Source organism: Vidua chalybeata, chromosome 2 (assembly GCF_026979565.1).
Source record: "Vidua chalybeata isolate OUT-0048 chromosome 2, bVidCha1 merged haplotype, whole genome shotgun sequence".
Taxonomy (NCBI): Eukaryota; Metazoa; Chordata; class Aves; order Passeriformes; family Viduidae; genus Vidua; species Vidua chalybeata.
In genome coordinates, this window is record NC_071531.1 from 101,534,192 (window position 1) to 101,558,575 (window position 24,384).

Genomic DNA, 24,384 nt, shown 5'->3' on the forward strand with positions numbered 1-24,384 from the left:
ATAATCATCAGTTCAGCTTCCTACATCTAATGTATAAATGTATCAGTTTGGACATACTTGGAGAAATACCATGCCTGAATAGAGCATCACAAAAATCTTTTCCAAATATGTGGATATCTGTAGAATTGTGAAATACCTAAATGAATTATGTGATACTGAATGAGAAGTGAGTCACAGTATGGTTTGAGAGAGGATTCTTGTAGATCAGCAGTGACATGAGACATGTTGGGAACAGCGCACCTGTGCAGAGAGATTAAATGTGTGCCTTATGTACATTAGGCTATTTATAGAGTTGTCTAAGTAAATAAGTCTCTGCCAGAGATTCTACTGAAATATTAACCATTGTTTAAAGTGATTTTGTTAACAATAGAATACCTGTAGACTGTTCACTCTATGGGCATTGTCTGCATCATTGTAATTGTTTCCTTGATTTACAATAGAATCTGGAGGCCACAATCAAGATCCAGTTGAATTAGATGCCTCATAGATACATATTTTAAAAAATGTCACTAACACAGTTTTGAGTTTGCGGTTGTTCGATATAAAAAACTCAAACAAATAAGGTAATAGAGGACGAAATTTTGTTGACAATACTTTCAACTACCAGTTGGAAATACTCAGGAGATGTGATACAACTTTTCCTCAATGGTCATATCCTCTATGGATAGTAAGGATAGAATATTTACCCTTGCCCTTGCTTCAGGTATGGCTGAGTAGGTCTTGAAGTAACTCATTAAATGCCATCATTTACATCACAGTGTCCACAGTGCTGGCTTGTAAACTATGGTTGTTCAGAAGATGCTTCACAATCTTCTGTCAGTGAAAGCAGGAGGAACAGGTGTAGTAATCTTTGCAGTTAGGCAAATCTAAATAATTCTTGCTCATTGCTCAGAGGTATGCTAAAAAGTATTATTCTTTCCTTTCTCATAATTTGAGAAAAGTTTTGAAGTTTTGTGTGATTTCATAGAACTGACTTTTTGGGTTTTTTTTAATTTAAATGCCTTTTTGTCAAAACTGCTGTTTTTTGGAGGAAGGAATTGGTGTTAAGATACTTCTCATGCTTAAAAATTAATAAAGGGGGAAAAAGCTCTGAAATTCATGAAGTGTTGTTTTTCTCTTATTTTTTCCCCTAGATTTCAAATGTCAAGTTTTTTTTTTCCAATTGAAACAGCATCATATGTTAAGACAATTTTAATCCAATTAGAAATTTTATATAAACTTGTGTAAACCAAAACAAAACATTTTGAATTACCTAATTAAAATATTTCACTTGACCCAGGCAAAACATGGCGTGACTTATCAGATCACACTCATTGTTGTGTGTTTCCTGCTAAAATAAGGAACCTATTTGTATTAGATACCTTCATCCGGTAGATATAATTATAGAATGATTTCTTTCTCAGTCTTTGGATCCTTCTTTAAATACATGGTTGCTTGTTTTGTGGTTCTGTTTGTTTGGTTTTTTAAATTGTGCCATGTTTGTTTGAGGTCTGCCTTCTCAAGCATTGAATAATTTCTGTAAATCTTTGCTGAACCATGTCCAGTTTTTAGCATCTGTTTTAATATGTGGGCAACAGCAAAGGACACAGTGTTCCAGTAATGGCCCGCCCAGCAGGCGTGTGCAGAGGTGATACAATCTCTGTACTGCTGCCCAGTGTTGTCTTGTTTATATGTCTAAGAATCCTGCTGGACCTTTTTGCCAGAGCATTACATGTGGAGCTCATATGTAGTTTGTGAAGAGCAGATGACTTTTTAGCACATCGATCCTTTCACAATAGCTAACCTGGTTTTTATGACGGGTATTAATGTTAGGGTTTGTATTGCACATAAAATTCAGTTCACAGCACATTTTTCTTCCTGTTGCTGATAAAAGTGATATTTTAAGACTAATCTTTTGATGACATAATGATTTCCACGACAGTGACTTACTGCAAAAAATACAGAATTACAAGCTTGTCTATTGAAGTGCATGAGTTGCTGTAGAAGGCACAAAGCATCTATGAATGAGAAGAAAAGTTGAAATTATTCCTTTTGGATTGAGTTTTTCTCCTGACTTGTTTGCTCTAAATCCCTCACTTGGATTAAATAATTAAACTACCCTGTATTTTTTGACAGGCGCAGTCACTGGCCTCGTTTTTATCTACTCGACAACTGTTGCGAATTTGCCGTCGACTGTCACAACATCCAGATGAAAGCCTTTATGATGCTGTTAATAAAGCCTGCCTTTCCAGGTAGAACTGCTAGTTTTGGTGGAAGTTCCAAGAGCTTCTTGGTCAGTTGTTAGCATGCCAGATAAGTTTTAATGTGTTTTATTAAATAATACAATTGCTGTCTTGCTCCTTAAAGTTGGTCATTTTGTTAAAAATATTTCTGTGGTATTCTCAAACCTAGAAGGTAAGTAGAAAGGACTTGCTACACTTTTCCCATCTTTACATTATATAAATTAGGTCACCATTATCAGCATTGGTTCACTGTCTAAAAACACTCAAAGCAGAGCCATGTTAATGTCTTGTTTGACTTATGTTTCATGGACACTTGGTTTCAGTTCTAAAAGCTGTGTCTAGAAGTGTTATGAGGGTTTTGTTTGCTTTGGGATTTTGTTTGTGGTTTTTTTGTCTTTTCAAAAGAAAGCAAGTTGTTATTGTCAAAAAGTCTGGAAAATTGAAAGGGTTTAGTTCTAGACACCTCAGAGCTTACCCTTTTTCTCTGGAACCTGAGATCCAAGTGAATTGAGTAATGAGAAAAGGTACTTCCAAAAAACAGTTGTTTCTGTTGTGGCTCTTACTTGCAATGGAATGAGGATATTACATGTCTCCAGTTCTAAACCACCCTACATTGCAACCCTATTGCAATGTCTCATAACACTGAAGCCTTTAAAAAAGAGTGCACTGTGACAAGTGTAGTTCATTGCCTGTGAAAGAAGCTAAATTCCTCTCCTTGGGGATAGATGAAATGTGGAAAGCTGTTTTGTGCAAGGAATAGACATTCAGGGTTTGGAGGTGCAAGTGAATCTTCATTTTAGATTACAGATTACATTAGATTTAGATTTTTAGATTACAGAAAATACCAAAAACTTTAAAAAGAAAAGTTCTTAAAATACAACCTCCCTATTATTCTCCTTCTTTTAGATTTTTACCAAACCTCGCCAGATCAGCTTTACATAAAAATCTGCAGGATTCTGGTATTGAAACAAGTCCAGATGACACAGAGAAACTAGAGGGAAAGGATTACACATGTAAGCTTCTGCTATTTTTTTTCCTGCTCCCCATGAATGATACTCAAATTGCTGGATGTATAAAGGTGTACTAGTTATCCTCAAAATTAAATGTAATTTGCTTCAGTTATATCTCTGTTCTATCAGAATGTGTTGATGCTCTCAGTATGTTGTATTGTCTGCCAAGTTCCCTGGTCATGGAATTTTGTTTTCCATCATGTTAAAGTGTTTCTCAGTCTATAAGATCCATGGTCTCAGGCTTTTAGTACTGCTTTTTCATTTCTTTTAATCACTGATAGTTAGTCCTCTGTAGAGTTACAGCCTTAGTTTGAGCTTATAATTATAATCTGTTCTGTTTTTTTTTTACCATTGCTTCTTTCTCTCCCCTGTTAAAATCACCTTTTTTTTTTTTTTTTGAGATTCTTGTAGAAGTTTTGTGCTATCATTTGCTTTCATTCTGGCACACACTTCTTTGTTATTCTCTTTAAATTGCTGTAGTAGTTGCATGTCACCTTTATCGAGCATATCTTAGTTTCTTTGGCTTATCCAACTTGTAATTATGTGTAGTAGCCTTCAGGGCTATGCATGTATTTGTGCTTCTGCCATTTTTCTCACTTCTGCTTTCTCATTCCTGTATGACCCCCTTCATCCTAGCTGTATATCTTTTCATATCCTCTGTCAGGCAGCATACTGTGAGCAATTTGCCATTTTCCATTCACTATGTTTTTCCTATTCTCTGCTTCACCAGTGTTATCTCTGCTCTTATTCTTCTGTATGTTTGTTCCCAGTTTTGTCATGTATTAGATCTCTGTATTTTTACTGTTAGATCTGTGCAGTGGTAAACACATCTTTGGTTTTAATTCATGTGGATTCTATTTTTATAAATTTATTAATGTCTGTGTGTATAGAAGTACACATGTAGATACTGATATATTAATGGATATATAGTTTCTATTATATGCAGTATAATATGTGTATGTAACTATATACAAATATCTATGCAGCCATATATATCTGCAGCCATCTATGTATTATTATATCTCAAAATAATTTGGCCTTTTGCCAGTTGTGTAATGCTACCTGCTTACTTTAAAAAAAAAAATCTGGATACATCTCTTGAATTTTCTGTGTTTCTCTGTTTCATCCATAAAGGCAAACAGCTAAAAACATCTGTCTAGAAATAAGGGTATTTTCAGTTTTATACCATGCCAGATTAAGAAATTAGTAGCAAAACTTATATTATTTTTATTGGATTTGTTATTAATTACACTTATTGGCTGTTTTCCTAAGTACTGAATTTATGGTTCTTTTGATCTAAGAAAAAAATTTAATGCACTTTTTCTCTCAGAACTGTAGTTGAGGGGTATTTCAACTATGCAGTGCTGAAAGGAAGAATTAGCAGTTACTCTGTACAGTTGTGGTGGGTGTGCTTCCCCTCTCAGCTGAGCACCCACAAGCCACTTTTTACCTCACCTCTGTGCCTCACTCCACAGTGGGACAGGGGAAGACAGCAGAAGAATGGAAGTGTGAAACCTTGTGGATTGAGGAAATATAGCCTAAAAGTACTGGTGATGTTCCAGTAATACAATGAGAGTGTCAAATTAGACCAAGGCAGTGGTCACAACTTCTGGTGTTTCTTAAGGTCCTTTTCCTATAAAATCACCTTTTCTTCATTTATTGTAATACACTTCTTTACAGTTTTAAAGCAAATTCAAATTCATGATAATGCAGCCTTTTGTAAATTGATACTCTTCCAAGTGTTCTCTTTCTTTAGGTAGAAATAATTTACCCCAAACCAGAGCCTTGTTAAAATCTGTAAATCGTTACTTGCAAATGTTAATATTGATTGCATTGTCTGCTTAGAAGATGTTGTAACAAATACATTTGCTTGTTTCCTGAAAAATGACTAGGTGAAATAAACAACGGGATTCTGAAGATAGGGTCTGTGACCATGCCAATTTATAACTCAGCTGAGAAAATGAAAGTGCCAGATGTTTTGTTTTATGAAAATGCACAAGTAAGTACAAATCTCTGACTTCTGAGTTAGAAAAGTTTGTTGAATGTGTACTAATGGGTATGCTCATATGTATAGTAAATAATGTACTAACTAAATTTTAAGGGTATATTTCTGAAGTAGTTTCTTTAGTCTTAAATTTTTCTCATAGCATTTGCTGATCATTACAGATATGTCTTCATCCTCGTGCAAAGAGATTATAACAATTCTGTTGAACACTTTGTTTGTTTACTGCTGCTGGACTGATCCACCCTTAGGGCTGGATTGTAGATTGCATCCTGAGACTCTGTTTTACAGGCCTGTTGCATAAAGTTGTACCTCCCTGGTGTGAGTTGACCTTGGCTGAACTCCAGGTACCCACCAAGCCACTATCATTCTCCCTTCCTAGCTGGAAATGGGAGAAAAAATAGGCTGGAAAACAACTCATAGGTTGAGATAATGCAGTTTATTAAGCAAAAGATTGTGTGTGCACAATCAAGAAGAAAAGCCAACAATATCATTCTCTACTTCCCACCAGCAAGTGATGTTCAGCCACTTTCCAGGAAGCTGTGGGCATCAGCACATGCTCTGGTTGCCTGGGAAGGCAAACATTGTAAATAACAAATGCCCCCACTCCTACTCCTTTTCTAAGCTTTTGTGTCTGAGCTGATGTCAAATGGTATGGAATATACCTGTGGTTACTTTGGGTTATTTGGCCTAGGTGTGTCCTGTCCCAGGATCTTGCTTACCCCAGTCTACTGATGGGGAGGAAATACTGGGAAGACAGTGCTGATGCTGTGCCAGCCCTGCTCAGCAGCAGCCAAAGCAGTGGTGAGGCTGCCCAAGCTCAGAGCAGAGCGGGACAATCCCCTCCCTTGCCCACTGGTGATGCTCTGCCTGATGCCCCCAGGACAGCGTTGGCCCTCCTGGCTGCCAGGGCACTGCTCTCCAGGTCCCTTTCCATGGCACTGCTCTCCAGCCTCTCATTCCTCAGTTTCTCTGCACATCCAGGGTTGCCCCATTCCAGGTGCAGAATCCAGCACTTGTCTTTGTTAAACTTCATGTGGGTGATGATTGCCCATCTCTCTGATTTGTCAAGGTCTCTCTGCAGGGCCTCCCTGTCCTCAAGGAAGTCAACAGATCTTCCCAGTTTTGTATCATCTGCAAACTTGCTTATTACCCCTTCCCATTCTTTAGTATCTCCTCCAAGACATGTATGAAGATGATGAAGAGCACAGGAGCCCTGTGAAACCCCACTACTGACTGATGTCCCCTCATTCACTATAACCCTTCGTGTCCAAACAGCTCCAACTCAGCCAGACCCAATACACTCCTTTACACTAGAATTAATATTGCATGTTTGAAAAGCAAGGAAAATAGTACTTAGAAAATTAGTTATTTGAGTTATTAATTATTTCTTTTAAATAGTCTAGCTTATTAATTAGACATTAGTGTCAATTAGTTCATAGTAGTAGTAAAGAGTGGTTAATGAATACAAGGAAAAGGAAGATCTTTATAACTGTGGGCTTTTTGGTTTCTATTTCTCCAGCACCCCATTTTGTAGAGCAGCTTTCTTCTCTGTCTAGCCTAAAAGCGTCAAAACTGTCAGACAAAGGTATCCTTAGAAAGAGATTTACCATCTTGGTTACCTTTAGAATATTTTGCTACTGAAAGGCAATACTGATAGTATGATCTGGTGAAATACTTTGCTTTTAGGGGCCTGGTATGGGTTTCCACACTTCTTTTCCTAGTCCTTTTTTGTACCTCACTTACAATTTTGCCTCAGAAAGACTATGCTACATGGGTATCACCTATTGAAGGTGATGACAAGGGGAACAGATGACAGACTTCTTCATCTTCCTTACTAACATTTCATGTGAGATTTTGTTCTCTGTTGCCATTTTGATAAAGCACATAATTTGTATCTCTTGGAAATGAAATCCTGAGTTCTCCTAGGACTTAACACCTGCTTTGCTTTTTCCACCTTCTTGCTTATAGCTTCAGAAAACCATAGACCAAACTGTGTTCAGATTTTATTCAGAGAACTAATGTTAAAACTGCTGTAGATAATGACTTGCTCTGTATCTGTCTTTGAATAGCTATGCCTGCTAAATGCTGAAGGAAACAGCAACCAAATACCAGTCAGGATAGGTGTTCCAATTTCTAAATGAATTCTACTCTTATTTTCTGTATTGCTACTTTGCAGTTTGGTGATTCAAGTGCTGTAATGATCATTTAACAAAACCTGCTGGAGAACAAATTTGATTTGAGTTTAGTGCAGTGCTTCATTACCTAAAAGCCATGGAAATAAACTGAAAACAGAGAAAAAGATATGTCCTCAGCCCTCTGTAGTGCTGCACAGTGTAATGAAATACGTACATTTTTGCCTTTATATGTTTGGTCTTGAAACTATTCACATTACAGTGAAATTTAATATTGCCACAGAACATTGCTGTTGGTCCACAACAGGTGTCATAGGGATGTAATTTTTTTAGGTAATATGCCAAATGCAATTTTCAGACAAGGCACTGAGGAACATGGATTGATAAAGGTAACGGATGTGTCTACATACAAGTCCTTTGCATAAATAGCTAATATTACATATCTGCATGCATCATAACACAAGTCCTGGTGCAAAAAAAGAACCAACAAAAGAAGAAGTATCATTACATAGTATTTCTGGTGGGTAAGCTGCTTTTCAGGGGAGCCATAATGTACGTATATTTATTCAGTTTAGGATTAAAAAAAAGTCATCAAAAGGATGTATTTGTGTCTTAGCAATAAAATTCAAAATTGTAATCAGTGTGTGTGGTAAACTGACTTCCTAGAATTTCTCGTATGTCTGGTCATATTTATTCTCCTCAGTTACAAATTTCTAGTGTATACACATGCCAAAAAATAGAATAATTTTCCTTGAAGTGCTCTCCTTAAATTGTGTGTTCAGTAGTCTTTTGAAATGCCTGGTTAGGATTTCATGGTATTAAGCTGTGTTTACAAGAGTTTCTTTCCCCACCCCCAGCCTGTGTTCTACAGAGATTTGGAAATTTAAAATATCCTTCACACAGAAACAAAGGGGTTTTATGCTCAGAAATTATAAGCAAGCCGCTGATTTTTAATTTTTATATTAATCAAGTCCTAGAGATGAGATGATCATGTATTTATTTAAAGACAATCACTCATTTCTCTAAGTAGGTTGACTGACCTACTTACAGATGACCTATTTTTACTAGATACAGTGGAGAAATATACACAACTTCATTGCAAGTAAAGTAGTCTGCATTGCCACATTATCCTGAAATCCTTTCTATCCTTTTAAACAAATCATTTGTGAGAAGCGAGATAAAGTACTGGATGTACAGTATATGTTACCTGTTATGATAGTGGATATATATAAAAATAGATGTCCAGCATTTTGGCTTCAATTAGGCACATATGAACTAATAATTAATAAAAATGGAATAGTGAGGCACATATTGTAAGACACATATAAACACATTCAGACTTGAATATGCATTGTCCTATCTTTATCTTCCTTGAAAATAAAGTTTGATTAGAACAAAAAAAGTATATTTGTTATTAAGTTAGACCTGGTGTTTAATGTTTAATAATTTATATATTTATATTTATATGTGTATAATTAACATATGTCTTTCATTCTCTCTATCTGATTTCTGTAATGTTCTACTAGGATATTGCTGGAGAGTTGGCACAAACTAAAAGAAAGTTCTTACACTCTGGGTGACAAGCATTCAACTAGGCTAAAAGGAAACATACAAGGAATGATTACAAAGAACTAAAAGTATTTAGGGAAATCAGGCTCCCACAATGCATTTGAGCAGAGAATGTAAATGCTTTCTTGTTCTAGTCACTGGATATATTGCCTCTGCTATTATTGGCTGAGAGGCTCTTGCTATGTAATAAGTAGCTGTAAGTATAAAGTTCAAAAATATTTGGCCCCAAATCCTTGAAGTTAAGTTCCTGTTGTACCACTGTCATTAGTGAATGCATAAACTTGAGAGCATAAAATCAAGTGAATGTTGTGGTTTTGTTTCTTTAGCATATGATGGTAATGGAAGATATGCTCAAGGACTTTCTGCTGGGAGAACATCTTCTTTTAGTTGGCAACCAGGTGAGTTAAATATTTCTTGCAATGCATGGAACAAACTTGTTATTCAGTAACGAAATTAAATCTCTGTTTTGCTTCTTTGTAATTGCATTCATTTCTACTGAGGTATTTGGCCCATTTTTCAATTCCTTATTTAACAGTGTCTAGGGGTGTTATGGGCACACATTTGTGGAAAATGTAAATGCCGTAAATGTGTTGTATATGGTTGTCAGAGTAAAAAGTCAAGGCATTAATCACAGAATATTCTGAGTTGGAAGGGACCCACAAGGATTATCAAGGTACAAGTCCTGGTCCTGCAAAGGACTATCCTTGAGAATCACATGCTGTTCCTGAAAGTGTTGACCAAATGCTTCTTGAACTCTGTTAAGCCTAACCACTCCCCTGGGGAGCCTGTTCAAGTGTCCAAACACCCTTCTGGGTGAAAAACTTTTTTCTGATATCCAATCTAAACCTCTCATGACATAGTAATAGCTATATGTAACATCATGATCATTAAAATCTACAGTTAATGGCTTTGGTTATCCTTCTTGATTATGTATCAAACCACTCCTTTAAAATCTCCAGTGGTAGGTAAGGGGTGACACTTCAGTATTACCTAAATCCTACTGATAGCTAAATATTACTTTTCTCTAAAAGAATAGCAGATTTGTATACTTCTTTGACTAGAATCTTGGCTGATCAATACTTTATTGGTGAGGTTTGTTTTTCCCCAAAAAAGTAATCCCCCTTTAGTTTAGCTGTCCCTTAGCAAGGATGCAATCATTTTTTAGCAGATGTTTCTCTTTTTGTTTTGCAATAGTCTGTAGAAAATGTCTAACACAAAGCACTTATGATCTAACCAACATTGCAAAGAATATAAAATGCTAATTATTATTAATGTATGTATATTGAAGTATATATGCTGTTTAGGTTCCTTGTTATCAATTTGAATTTACAAAGATGGTTTATTTGAAACCTCTGTAGACTTTTGATGGATAAATGCCAGCTTCTCCAAAAGGTTTAATCTCTTCATAAATAGAAATCTATCTATTTCATAAATGAAACGAGATCTATTTATTTTATTTCATAAACAGTGCTGTCTATGCCCTCTTCCAAGCTGGTGTTGAAAATGTTATGTAGTACAGATTGCCTGCAGCAACTGCTGGCAGGGAATAGCAGGAGCAGGCAGAACCACAGGAAGACAGAGGCAGGGACAGAGTCCTTAATGACAACTTTTGCAGTCCCTCAGTGCCAAAGCAAGAGTAGCAGGTCTGGGGACAGCAGCCATGGTCATCCAAGTGCTCAGTGGCTGCCAGACAGGTCCATGGTGAATGAGGCAAGTCTGAGATCAGGCTGGGTTCAGCAAGATCCCAGGATCAGGGCCAAGCACAGCATTGCCACAGTGCAGGTTGGGAAGAAACCAAGGCAAGGGCTTGAGTGTAAATGCAGCTCCCAAAGCATGGGAGACAAAGGAACCCCGGCAAGGCAAGAAAACCATGTCAGAGCTGACCTTCAATACTGAGAAGTAAAACCCTAGGTGTGGGGAAAGAGCTTGTGTATACCAGTAGTAAATCAGGGCTCTGACACATGCCTCATTTGGCAGAAAAGTTTTGAAGACTATGCAAGTACAACTATTAGGAATAAGGGATTTTTCCAGCAGTTGTATTCTCATCTCTAATAACTTAATGCATGTCACATTTTCTTCCATCTTTTGAGTCTCTAATTGAAGACAGTATTAAAAGATTTGACTGAACTATTGGAACATATTGCTTTGATTCCAGACATCAGCTCAGCTGTACCATTAAGTTGGAAAATTAGTTGATTTGCTGAGCTTTCTCTTTGGCAAATCAGCAATACAGTTTTTGTTGTTTTTTTTTTTTAATTGCTAACATACTTTTGAGTACTTCCAGGTTTACTCTTTACAAATTTGTTCCATACAAAGTTTTTGTATGTGACTAAGAAAAGGCCAACAGACCTTTTCCTTTCAAAATACTGTTTTTAAGTTTGAAGTGCTGTATTTGCCATTCTGCAGTCTTTTCAGAGCCACAACAGTCATTCTTCATTTCTCAGGAATGATCACTAACCACTTAGAAATTCCTTGGCTGATTCCTTAAATATTTTACTGTAAATTTGTGCAGCTTATGATGAATCATGTTCAAGTACTTTAAAAGCAACCATATTGCATCAGTTGTGCTTTCATGCAGTATGTGTAGATACCTCATTGAAGATATTAGTGTTTTCATCCATTTTTTGTAAAGAAAATTATTTTTAAAAATCTTTTTTTTTAAATTGGGTTTTGTTTTTTTTTCTGTTCAGTTGCTTTTATCAGTTCAGTCTGTATAAGAAGCTAGGGTTGTGTGATGCCTTGATATATATATCAGAGTGTACCTGTGTTTCCTATTTGGAAAAAACAGATAATGATTTTGAGGAGATACAAAGTACTGTTTTGAGTTCCTTTCTCTTAAAAATATCTTATTAGTGAATGAGTGAAACATGGAAATTCAGTGCAATAAGTGAAAATTCAAATTCTCTGAACCTGAGTATTTCAAAACATAGGACTAACATCCCTTTGAATGCTTGTGTCATTTCCTAGAATATTAATTGAGTTGGCATTTACCTTAGGACATAATCTGGTCTTTCAAAATGATGACTGTGTAAGTATCTCCATTTAGCTGTAAGTTAATGTGCAAGGCTTGACCTGTAGTCTTTCTTTTAGAGTCTGGATTTGGTTTTGGTTGGTTGACCATATGTAGTTTTCCACCTTTGCCTCTTTTGTTTGCACAACACATGTACACACACAAAATTCCTGTTAGCTTAAGGCCTCTGTCTTTTCAAAGTCTGTAAATGTGGTTTCTTCTATAACTCTGAGAGCTGACTGATGAGAACCCTTTTACCAAGACTGTTTTCAAGTTGCAGACTCCGACAATTAGTATCAGTAAATTATAATTAAATTATCTTGGTGGATGTTAGGGACTGGCTTTCTTAATGAAACTGAGGAGAGTTTGAAGACAAGTGTCAGATGGCAGCAGATATTTTTAGAAGTACTCAGCTTCTGAAGTAAACTGCTTTTCCACACTTAATTCATGTTTGTTCCATGGGGCTTATATGACTCAGGATTTCACAGCATAAATGTTTTACATGAAATATAAATATTGGTTTACAGTGGTTGATGATTTACTTTGGATGTTAACTGGAATGTGTTTCCATTTTGTATACAAAAAAAACCAGGTTTCTTTGAGTTCAGTGGATAGGTATGAATTTTCAGCTATAAAATATTTCCAAGTAAAGGACATGCCAGTGCCTTAAATATGGATTCTGATATTGCTTCCTGAATGAGCCTGTAGTCTGAGCGTGAATTAATTCATCTGTGACCATCTACAGTTTCTCAAAGCACCTGCAAAGCAGCTTCTTTGGCTGAGAATAAGAAGCTGCATATTACTCTCACACCAGCAGGCAAAGAACAGCAAGAGCTCCCCATTATTTCAAATGTTGCAGTGACTGTTTATGTGCTTATTAAATACAGGTCTTGCAGTAGCTTTTGAGCTTCATGAGACAGACTGGAGTAGTGATTCTTACTACCTAGGAGAATTTTTAGACTGTGTTTTGATGATATTTTTCCTGATGGACGATGTGCAGTTCATGGATTGGCCACTACTTATATCTTTTACTGTCTCCTTGGATTTTCTTCAGCAAATGCAAGAGAAACTATATTAATAAATACAGTTTTTTTATGTGGAAAACCTTGGAAAATAGCATTGGCTGAAATGATTTTATTTTGTCTCACAATTTTAAATGTTAAATATAAATTTCCCAAATAGTTGCATTTGGAGGTTATGTAAAGAGGTGTGTTGGATTCTTTCACCTTTATTAGTCATAGGTGAGGTCTTGGCAGCCATCAGCTGTCTTTGAAGATATCACAGATAGTATTTATGGTTACATAGGATCTGTGGCTTTCTGGATAGAGAAGGCTCACAAACCTCTCACTTCTGAATTGTTTTATTGCCATGAAATTCTAGAACACCCAACAGCAAAATTGAGGTTATTTTATTTGGCATCACTCTGTTGCCATGAGTTATTGAGTGAGCTGTTCAGAAGTAGAATGAAGAATTCTGTGAAGATGCTAAATGTTGTAAATAATCTGAAAGAAACTCTGGCAACACTTGTTAAAAGTGTTGATGTGAACCCACAGTAAGCAGACTATCAGAAATACATTAATTATGAGTACTGTGTCCAGCCTATGAAGGCTATGAGTGTCCTATGAGTGGACTGGAGCATCTCTCTTAGTGGAAAGGTTGAGGGAGCGGGGCCTGTTTAGCTTGGAGAAGGGGATCTTGTCAAATCTTGGGGATCTTGTATACAAATACCTTAAGGGTGGATGTCAAGACAATGGGGCCCAATTCTTTCCAGTGGTGCTCAGTGATAGAACAAGGGCAATGGGCACAAACTGAAACACAGGAAGTTCCATCTGAATATGAAGAAAAATTTCTTTACTGTGAAAGTGAAAGAGCATTGGAACATGCTGCCCAGAGAGGCCATGAAGTCTCCTTCCCTGGAGATTCTCAAAACCCTCCTGAATGCAATCCTATGCAACCTGCTGTGGGTGAACCTGCTTTAGCAGGGCAGTTAGACTAGATAATCTCCAGAGTTCCCTTTCAACCCCAACCATTCTCTGATTAAAAGGACTTAGAAATATAATGGCATTCTGGTACATTTCCTAATAGATTTCCCTGACAGAATGTAATTTCATCCTTTCTGCTGCCTTTCTTCAACTGGGAGATCAACTTACATGAATTCTTGGGCTCACGCTAGGAATTTATTTTATTCTTGAAGAATTTAGTAGGACAAATGATTGAGTCTTTCTTAAAGATATTTAAAATGACATGCTTGATTAGATCTTTTCTTCTAATATAATATTTTTATTTCTAACTCCTTGTGAAACTGAATTAAGTACAACCTGAGAGTGTAATAATATCAGTCATCAAAAAATTTGAAATAGCAAATGTTTGGCATTTCAACTTTTCTAGAAATAAGTCTTGTTTTCCTGCTTAAAATTGTTTAAAAATAGGCAGTTTCCTCTGCAAGTCAAGAATGTACTATCCCAAACCAAATTTTTATTATTATTGTAAGCATGAAGAAACTGAGCTCCAAATGAGCTAAATTGGGCCAAATGCTATGATATTTCTTGTCTAGAGAATTAGGTATGACAGTTGTGGAAAACTCGGAAAATATTTCTCTGTCAGTGTGTACACATACGAGAATAGACATGCTTTTAAAATGTGTCTCTGCTTACAGTATTGCTTTCTGCCTTTACACATTAAACTGAAGAACCAGAAGTAAAAAAGAAAAAAGGAATTGATTTTTCTTGTGGATACTTCTTCTCACTGATTCTTTCCCTCAGAGACTTTTTGTATGCTCCTCTCCACTGGACCGCAGTTGTCTTACCTCACTGGAAATGCAATGATTGTATTTAGCCTGACAGGGCTCTGGGTTGAAGGGCTCTGGTTGTACTTAAAGTCAGAAAAAGACATCAACTCTACAAGCTTATATAGAACTACAGTCAGAGGTATATCCAAAGCATTCCAGTAATGATTCCTGTCAGGGAATTAAGTTGATTATTACAGTGAAATTTTCTTCTTTTGGTGTCACCATAATTTTGGCGTGCCCCAGATGATAAACTTGTATTTAAAAAAAATGAGATACTAAACCACAGAACACTTACTTTTATAATTGATAAATACATAGATTACATCTGGGGCAAGAGTTAAAATCACCACTGCTTTTGTATTTAAATCTGTTGCTAACATTCAAGCAAGGTAGCCGTGATAGGGTCAATTGCAGTGGTCCTCTGGTAGCAATGTCTAGAGTCTGCTGGTGGCAGACCTTCTGCAGTTATTAGAATGCATTGTTCACGTTTGTTCCAAGCAGGGCTTCTCAACACCTGGAGTGTGTGAAATAATTCTGCACAGGTACTACAAGTTTCTTTGCTGGTAATAATACATTTTTTTTTGAAAGCCAGAGGCATATCCTCTGGTCTAAAAATTGCAGCCTCAGCCAAAATAGCCTCAGCAATACATGCATTGCAAATGTCTTTGTTGACAGAAACACGAAAGCTGTAGCCATGAAAGGTGGTTTGGTGCCAATCCCAGGGTTAGAAATGGAGCATTATGAAAAGTGTTTTCATTTTCTTTATTTTCATTGTTCAGCTAAAGGCTTCTGTGATCATGATAATACAACACTTTCTATAATGTTAGAAACTGAGAACTCTGACATGAGGGCTCTGTGTACTAAAATTGTTAACTCAAATTTGTCTTTCATTCTCTAATAATGCAATTTTAAAATTAATTATAAAATGAAACTTCTTGAGGTGAAAAAGTGATAAACTGCTTTTTTACCAGTTTCAAAATTTGTTTCATTATTTTGTAATGAAGCAGTGCTCTGATATGGAGAAGATGTGATTGCAGTGTTTCAGCTGAAGGGCAGTACTGAAGAGCACAACATGGCAACTTCTTCAGCTGCTTCAGTATGACCTGCAAATCTTTTAAAAGAAAATAAAAATGAGGCAGCCTGGTTTAGAATTTTTTTTTTTTTTTTTTTTTTTTTTTTTTTTTTTTTTTTTTTTAAGAGGCAGACTGTTAATTTCAAAAACTCGAGTCCAGTTCCTTTGGACTATAAATTTATTGGCTTTATTTGGGCTGTGGAGGGGACAAATTTCAGTTGTCAGTTCTGCATCCTGAATTGCAAAATGTCTCCTGGGACTTATAACAAGCTTGTTTATATTTGAAACTGCAGCTTCTGCTAGGAAATGAAGCCATTTCATCCTTGGTAGCAAGTGTTTACAGTGTCAGTTAGAAGGATTTTTAACTAAGGGATTATTTTGCCTTCTAATTGCATAATTTCTTGTTTGTTATTCATTAGTGCAGATATTTACTTCCCATTTTTCTATTTCAGTTGTCCCATATGTCTGATGGAATAAAAATTGTCTAATATTTGCTTTCTGAAGTATTTTTATTCTGTTCAGCTGTAACACCAACACAGATGTTCTTTTCTCTCTAATTAGCATATGTTTATATTTCTGTTAAATTAAGTAACTGCAATAGTGTGTATATAAATAGTACACATCAAGTGTTAATGGCAAACTGGCTTGTCCTCTGAACGTTACCTTAGCCTGCAATAATTGCAAAATTACATGAGATTATGTTCTGAATCCAATCCAAGTTCAGTTTAGTCTTTTAGTATGTTCATATGAAAGGTAGTTCAGGTTATTCCTGTTTAAATAGTTTACTGCTAGCTGTGTGGGTGTTCAGAAGATCCAGCTTGATCTTTGGCAGTCAGGGCAAAGGAGGGTGACTTTTTTGCCATTTTTGTAATTTCTTGTTTCTTGCCTGTAACTAGAGTTGGTTTGGTTTTTATTTTTCCAAAATGTGTAAGCATTTTCCACATTTCTCGTTCACCTGGAGAAGACTACTACCCATATTCTTTATCCCATGGAGGTCAGGTGAATTTGGAACAAACATGCTTTTTTTGGCCTTACACTAATGCATAGTACTTAAGGGAAAAACTCATCCAAACTCTTGTTTTTTTTGAGTTTCTTAATGGTGCTAAAGAGCCTTCTGAATATCTTTGGTCTCTTCCTTTCTATTATATTGTGACTTCTTAGTGGAGTAGCTGAGACCTAGAGGAATGGTAACTTGTCATGAAGTAGGAATGTAGAGGGATAGAATCAAAAAGCTTTGACTTGAACTTTGCTGCAGCTACTGTCACCAGCCAAAGATTTTATGTGGTACACCACAGCCTCTGTGAAGGCACACAATGTACCCTCTGAAGCACTTCAGTCTAGAAGTTGGGCAATGTTAACTTGTTTATAATAGCTAAAACCTGGTGGGAATGCCTTTTGGCTTTTAAATACTGCATGCACCTTTTAAAAAATGTATGATGTTCTGAAATTGAAGTTTACTTAAATAAAAGGAAATACGTGAAGAGTGTATAGAGATGCACAGATAAAAATGAGTAAAGGATGAGATGTGGTCACGGCACAGCTCCCATTCACTTCACTGGTACTTTGATAACTGTAATTTTTTTTTTAATTACAGTTACAACTTTGTGTAATATTAAGTATGTTTTACATTGATTCAGTGTGTTGATCTCTTTCATCATCTTTGTACTGGCCACAGCTGGCTGGAGTCCCACTCTGCACTGAAACAGGATACGCAATCTGCTTGGGATCGGTACAGAAGCTGTGTGCAGACATCTGCCCAGCCATCTTTAGCTCTCTTAGGAGAGGAAGTTGCTTTCAGCATGGGTGTTTTGTGTTTGACATTAGAAATATTCCTGTTTATTCACCCATTTATGATCTGACTGAAAGTATCAGGAAACATATGTGAATAAAACTGTCTGTGTGTACCACTAGGGGATTCTTAGCCTGTTTCTGGTTACTTTTAATGTCACTTATAAAATTTCTGAACTTGAAAATTTCCCACCAAATGGATACGTCCTGTAAGTTCCTGCAAGAACTTGTGAGCACAATTTCATCCGCTTTCACAGCAGTGGAGAGCTGTTTCAGGTGACAGTTTTCAGAAACTACTGTGAAAGGTGTTAAGTGTGTTGCAGCTTCTTACTACACCTATATAAAGCTGTAGATTCTTCTGAAGAATCAGATGGAAGGAGATTCATCAGGAAGCATGTGGAAGAGCACTAACAGAGTTGGCTCTTCTGTGTGGGAGTCAAGTCTGCAGTAGAATATAGGTAGTTCTATTTTTGTCTCCTCTGCAGTATTTTTTCCTCTGCTCTCATGGTGAGAACTCTCCTTCTGTGATTTCATTATACATATGTGCATGATTCTCCATTTTTACAAATGTAGTCAGAGGAGAGACTGTGGTCCCGTTTTAAGAAGCTGAAACCGTTTGCAATTCTGCAGCTGGCAGTTACCATCACGCAGCTAGAACTTACAGTCATAAATGTCATAACTTGCAGCTCTGAAGGCTCCTATTCTGTTTCAATGCCAAGTGAAACAGATAAGTGGAACCCAAATTGATTTAATCTAATCTCTTTAATCTTTCCTTGGGTTATATTTATCTTCTTTACACTGGTGTAGACTACTAGATACATTCATGCAGTCAGAGTGAGACTCTCAGCAGGGGGATAGTGTCTTGTCAAACAGCTTTTGGCTGGTCTACGACTGAGCTTTTCTTTCGGCTGTTTCCTTTTTCTTTGCAACCACTCTCACTGGCATTCTGAGCTTCCTGCAGCCACCTCCTTGCAGGAGGGATAAGAATTTCTGCATGTGAGCTGTCATCTTGTTCTGCACCTACATTAGCACTTCAGACCAGATCTAGAATGTACTTTTGAAGGGAATTTCCTTACGGCAGTTCGGTACATACTCATCTCTCTTAGGATGAGAGTGAAGTGGAGGATGTTCCCCAGCAGCCCACCTAATTCGTGCTCTTTGATAATTCCTTCCTTGGGACCAGGTTAGACCTGTGCTGAAATACCAGTTCCTAAAACGCTTTTATAGGGCGCACCAGGGTCTTAGCAACTCCTAATTCACTGTCATAATTTTCCACAGCTTGCTAATGCAGACATCCTTCAATAGAGTTATAGATCAGTTTTATCTCCAGCTGAATTCTGATTCCATCTGGGTCTCTTTTTGTAACTCCAGTGGAATTTGATCAGCAACTATTACCAAGGCTATGCCCCAATTCCATGTGACATTTACAGGATGTTTCCTACAACCACCAAGAATTAACTTTGCCTATTAAGTGCAAGACAACTTCCTAGCATTGACATTGCAATACCTTTGTGAGATAAAAAGGCTGGAAAAACTTGTGTTAGTTAAAGGATGCATAGCATGTGTGACATAACTCTAGGGACACAATACTATTTCTGGTTATTTCTAGTAAGACAGGTAGGTATTTTGTGAATATATAGATAAAATAAAATACATGTAATCAACTTGTGTTCTGAATTTTCTGAAATAGATTGAAGTTGTATTTACCTATGAAGGAGTATGGAGAGTATCTTTTCTGGGTTTATAACTCTTATTATGTGCATCTGTATTATGTCTTAATATTATATTTGTTTACTGCAGGGTGTTGGGAAAAACAAGGTTGTTGACAGATTCCTTCACCTTTTAAACAGACCCAGAGAGTATTTACAGCTGCATAGGTAAGAATGTGTTAGATTTCCATACTTCTTTGTTTTAGTCAAATTTCTCATGTTATTAAAACTCATGTTTCTGAAGTTAATGTGTGTTTACTATTTGAACAAAGACCCCCTATTATGGCAAGTGACACACAAACCACAGAAATGTGTCTGGCAGAGGCAGTAAGCTGACAGGTTGAGGAGTGGGTACAAGAATGTGATGCAATCACCTTGTTTGATACATGAGGAAGTAGAAGTCAAAGTGTGCTGATGCTAAACCTTGTTCAAAAGGCAAGTTATATTTTGCTGTCATTTCTGGAAAGATTTCCTTAGCATGAGGTATTGTGTGAGGGAAAAGTTGTTTGAATATAACACTCATCAGACAAGAAACATTTTACATAGTAAAGACTTTTTGGCTTTTTTCCTTTGGCACTCCTGCTAAGCGCATGTATTTCTTTCTCACCCATAAGAGCTTGGGTTAGAAAATTACATCATAAGCTAAACAACAGACTTCAAGTCAATAAACCAACTGAAAACAATTCAAAAGCTGAAATAATAGGAAATTATCTGCCTGCTTTTTATAACATGAACTTGAAACTAATAAATGGAAATAAAGAATAAATATATCTAGAAGACTCATTTTCAATTTAACTGAATCCCATTTTAGCTTAATTCCTAATCTTTATCTCTTTCTCTTCAACTTCCTAGCTTCATCCCCCTGCCTCTTTCCATAATCACTGTTTTTTAAATAGTGCTAATGAAAATGTCGATCTTTGGTATTTTGCCCATTAACAGCATAGACTCTGTAACACTTTCTCTCTCGCTCTCTCACCCACATTTTTGTCTTCAAATGTCTTGTACTTGTATTCTTGATACTTGGATAGCTCTATCTCATTACTTTTCTACTGTTGTTTTCCTTTATACTATTTTTCTAGACTTCCATCGCTTCTATATGAAATGCTGCTTTTGTGACCTTCTGCTTTCAGCTTTGTGTTAACTTTCCTGCTTGGAACAGCCACCCACTTCATCTGGATAAAATACACTGTGATTTTTGCAAATCCCAATTATGTCATAAAGTACTACACCATTTGTGTCCTTTTGTGTGTCTCCAGTGATGAAGCAGAACAGTGCTTAATATGAATTCATATAGTTCAGGAGAACATTGTATAAGCACCATGTTTGGGGTTTTCATGCAGCTGTATGATGTATAAATTACTGCATGCTAGTTGAGACATCACTAGGAAGAAAAATGTGCATTTATTGTCTTGCCAGTACAGTGTTCTACAATCTTTATAAGGTACTGCTTATGATTACAGGTGTTTGGAGAGAGGTTGAAGTAGAAAATTAAGCAGAAAATTATGAGCAGTCCTGTGCAATTATACAAAAATAATTTGTGAATATAGCAAAATCAGAAATTTCTATTTCCTGAGTAGTATTTTGAAATGCTATGTGAAGAACTCAGTCTATATATTTTGGTTATACTTTGCAAGGTAAAAGTGTTTAAACAAGGATTATAGTATTGTTAGTGCACTCTTCTGGATTCAAAACAAAGTAAGAGCAAGTTTACAAAAAACCCAAGCAGTTTCCTAGTAAGCTTTTACATACTTTGTGGGGGAGATTCAATCAGTAGCTTATGGCATAGATGTACCTTATTAGAAAATATTCTAGAATGTGCACTTCTTCTTTGATAGCTCTGTGTGTTTCTTCAGATTTCCTAGCTAGCTACTGTAAGTACCTTCAAGCATGCCAAGGAAAGTATTTCTAAATATAATGCTTTTAATGGTGCTTGCATACCTGAATTACAGATCTTGACAAATTCATTATGGTAGGTTTTTTTGTTGGTTTGGGTTTTTTTTACTGTCTTGCTGAAAGAGTGTAAGGAGTTCTAAGACTGTTCTAACTCTACATATGTTCAATGACATTCAAGCAGGGAGTATTTGTCTTAAAGGCAATAAACTATTACCAGGAGTCATTTTAAAATCTCACATTTTATGTCTTGTACTTCAAGTGGATGAGAGGAGAAAAAAATACTGGAAAAGGGACGTCTGTATTTACTTGCTCTGCAACAGATTCACATGGGCAAGGTCAGCCTGACTCAAAGGTTTTGATTGCTTATGGAGGTTATAAATCCTTTCTCTTAACATTTCCTACAGCATCTCATTGAATACTTTTATATTCTTAAAATGTGTAAGTCTTATAATCATTTTGGTACCATAAAGCAGAAAATCTTAATGGAAGGAATCTGCAATTAGATTCAATAATGACAGAAATTAAGAAAAATGTGTGCTTATGAATTATTCAAAAAGTTGGCTGTCTTCTCTTACATACTTCCTAGTATTAGCAGCTGATCAGGAGTTGACCATCTCTCTCACTGCATTAATTGTGGGATTATGGAAACAGGTAATATGGCACAGGCTCAGACAGCCTCTTCCTACAACTGCACTTATGAAGCATTTTGCTGCTTTTCTGTGTTAAGAACTTTCATCTGCCAGGATTTCCCTGTCAGTCCATTCCTACAAAAGTAAGTTTCAGCAGAGAAATCCCAAATTTTGTTTCCCTTCCTGGTATAGTTGTCTCCAACTGGGACACCAGCTACATGTTACAGAATTAAACAACAGCTTTACTTTGTCTAATATTAAAGAACTTTTAAGAGTTCTTATAGAAATTAAACATGTACTGGTTTTACAGACAGTAACCAAGAAACTGGCTGTAAGAAAATGTGATGTTCTCCAAGCTAATGTAACAAAGTCAAGTATTTGTGTTGCTCCTAAATTTGTGAACTCTGGAAAGCCTCATTATTTTATGAACCTTTCTGTTACTACTTTTGCTATCTCTCCTGTGAGTGATGTGGAAAGAATTTTCCAGTGGTTCTACAGAAAAATCTGAAGTTAAATTTGGTAGATCAAGTTAGTATTTCATTAAATCAGGAAATTAATTTTCTTGGAAACTGATAATCATAGAATTATAGACTGTGCTGAGTTGGAAGGGAAGCACTAGGATCATCAGAGTCCATGCTGACCCTGCACAGGACCAAGAGTCTCACCCTGTGCCCAAGAGCATCGTCCAAATGCTTCTTGAACTCAGACATGCTGTGACCACTTCCATGGGGAAGCTATTCCAGTGCCCAACCACTCTCTGGGTGAAGAACCTTTTTCTAATATCCAAACTAAACCACCCTGAAACAACTTCAGGCCATTCCCTCGTCACCACAGAGAAGAGTTCAATGCATGCTCCTCTGTTTCCCCTCACAAGGATATCTTGCTTTATTATTCTTTATTGTATATATATGTTTCATTATATCTTGCTTTTTTTTATTCCCTCATGATATCTTGCTTTGAATTACAAAGTCTCTAAAACCAAGAAGATTCCACAGAAAGAAGGAAAAAAAAAGTAAAACTTTAGAGAAGACTCAGGCAAGAAAATATGCTCTATTAAGACCGTAAAATCCTTCTTAGCACTGATGAGAGCAATAGATAAGTATAAAACTGTAAGTTCCCAGCTCTCCTACATAAAAATGTCAGAAGAAAGTATTATGGACTCTAAATAGTTGTCTCCTTTGATATGACCAAAGAAAAAAGAGATTAATTTTACTTCTGTTATAATTAAATTGCTAACTAATTTTACAGAAAGAATGATTTTGCTGGAGTAAGATGTTCTTTATCTGTCATTTAAACATTTAAATTTGCATCTATTTGGAATTGTCATACTCTCAAGCTGTTTTTTATATTTACAGCTTGTAAATATGATGTGATGCCTTTTCTTGAAATAGAGAATGTAGGAAGTTTTCTTCTTTAGCTTTTGATAAAGCAGGTTTACCCCTAAATTAGCCATGTTAAGTCTTAGTTCTCCATTTGATGTCTTTTTCTTACAAGTTGAGATAACTTATTTTTCTAAGCATTTACGTATATGCTACAGCAATTTATCTTTATTGTAAATGTGATGTTTGACACTGTCAATGGAATACTGTTATTGAAATTCTATTTTGTATCTGATTATCTTAGTATTCTCTTTCAAGATATTACACTACCTTGTTCTATGTGTCCCAATACATTTCCTTACAAAGAATTTGCTTAAGGCATCTTGATTTGATATCACATCTTCCTGTCAGAGTTACTGTATTTATTCTAGTGACTGATGACTGGAAAGTGTGATACAGGGTTCATTTAAAAAATCTACTGCATTTTGTGTTGTGCCTTTTCTAGTTCCCTAAAAAATTACAGTAATCTGATGATCTTTTTTCCAAAACTTACCTGAGTTTGCATATGTTATCCTTTTCAAAAGAAATGTAATTTTGCTGTGATCTTTAACAATCCAATTAATGGGGAGTTTGAGGTAGGAAAATGAGCTTATGGTGTCCCTACAAGCAATACTTACTACAAACTGTGCTTTAATCTTCAGATCTTGATTTTCTTTCCCTCTTTTTCAGCACATGTAATAAGTATAAAATCTAATTATCTGTTTCCCCTATTGAGATAATTTAAAACTACCCTTTCAGCTTTATTGACTTCAGACTTTTTAAATTCCAATTTAAAAAGCTGTTTCAGAAGAAACAGCTTCCTTTGTCCAAGATACAGGTGGATACTAGAATTACATTGTACTTGTTCTCCGAATTGCATTTGATTATCATCTCTTGAAAGAATATAGGACCACATGAAATAACTTAAATGCTGATATAGCTCTGCAGGTCTATTTTTAAAAATGAACAATACAGAAAAGCTATTTCCATAGTGGGCTGTTGAAGGAAGTGTTCTATAGCTGCACTGGTTTATTTCCGTTGAACACAGCAAAGGGAGGGGAGATGTTGTGTTGTGTTTTTGTTTGTTGGCAGCCACAAAACAAAATTTTTTCTCACAATTCATGCATCATTAATGTTTAGATTATTTTCTTTTAATATTTTACTTTATAGTGTGTACTTTATTCTTTATGTAGCTCATG

At 36.1% G+C, this 24,384-nt stretch overlaps 1 protein-coding gene across 2 annotated transcripts in view; it reads left to right on the forward strand.

The window, feature by feature from the left end:
* VWA8 (von Willebrand factor A domain containing 8) overlaps positions 1-24,384 on the forward strand; it is a 180,126-nt gene that overhangs the window by 66,828 nt on the left and 88,914 nt on the right. For both annotated transcript variants that reach the window (XM_053934989.1, XM_053934990.1), the window contains exons 17-21: positions 2,116-2,231; positions 3,129-3,235; positions 5,125-5,231; positions 9,265-9,336; positions 19,397-19,473. In XM_053934989.1, the coding sequence (XP_053790964.1) occupies positions 2,116-2,231; positions 3,129-3,235; positions 5,125-5,231; positions 9,265-9,336; positions 19,397-19,473 (479 nt within the window). The remainder of the gene's footprint in view (positions 1-2,115; positions 2,232-3,128; positions 3,236-5,124; positions 5,232-9,264; positions 9,337-19,396; positions 19,474-24,384) is intronic.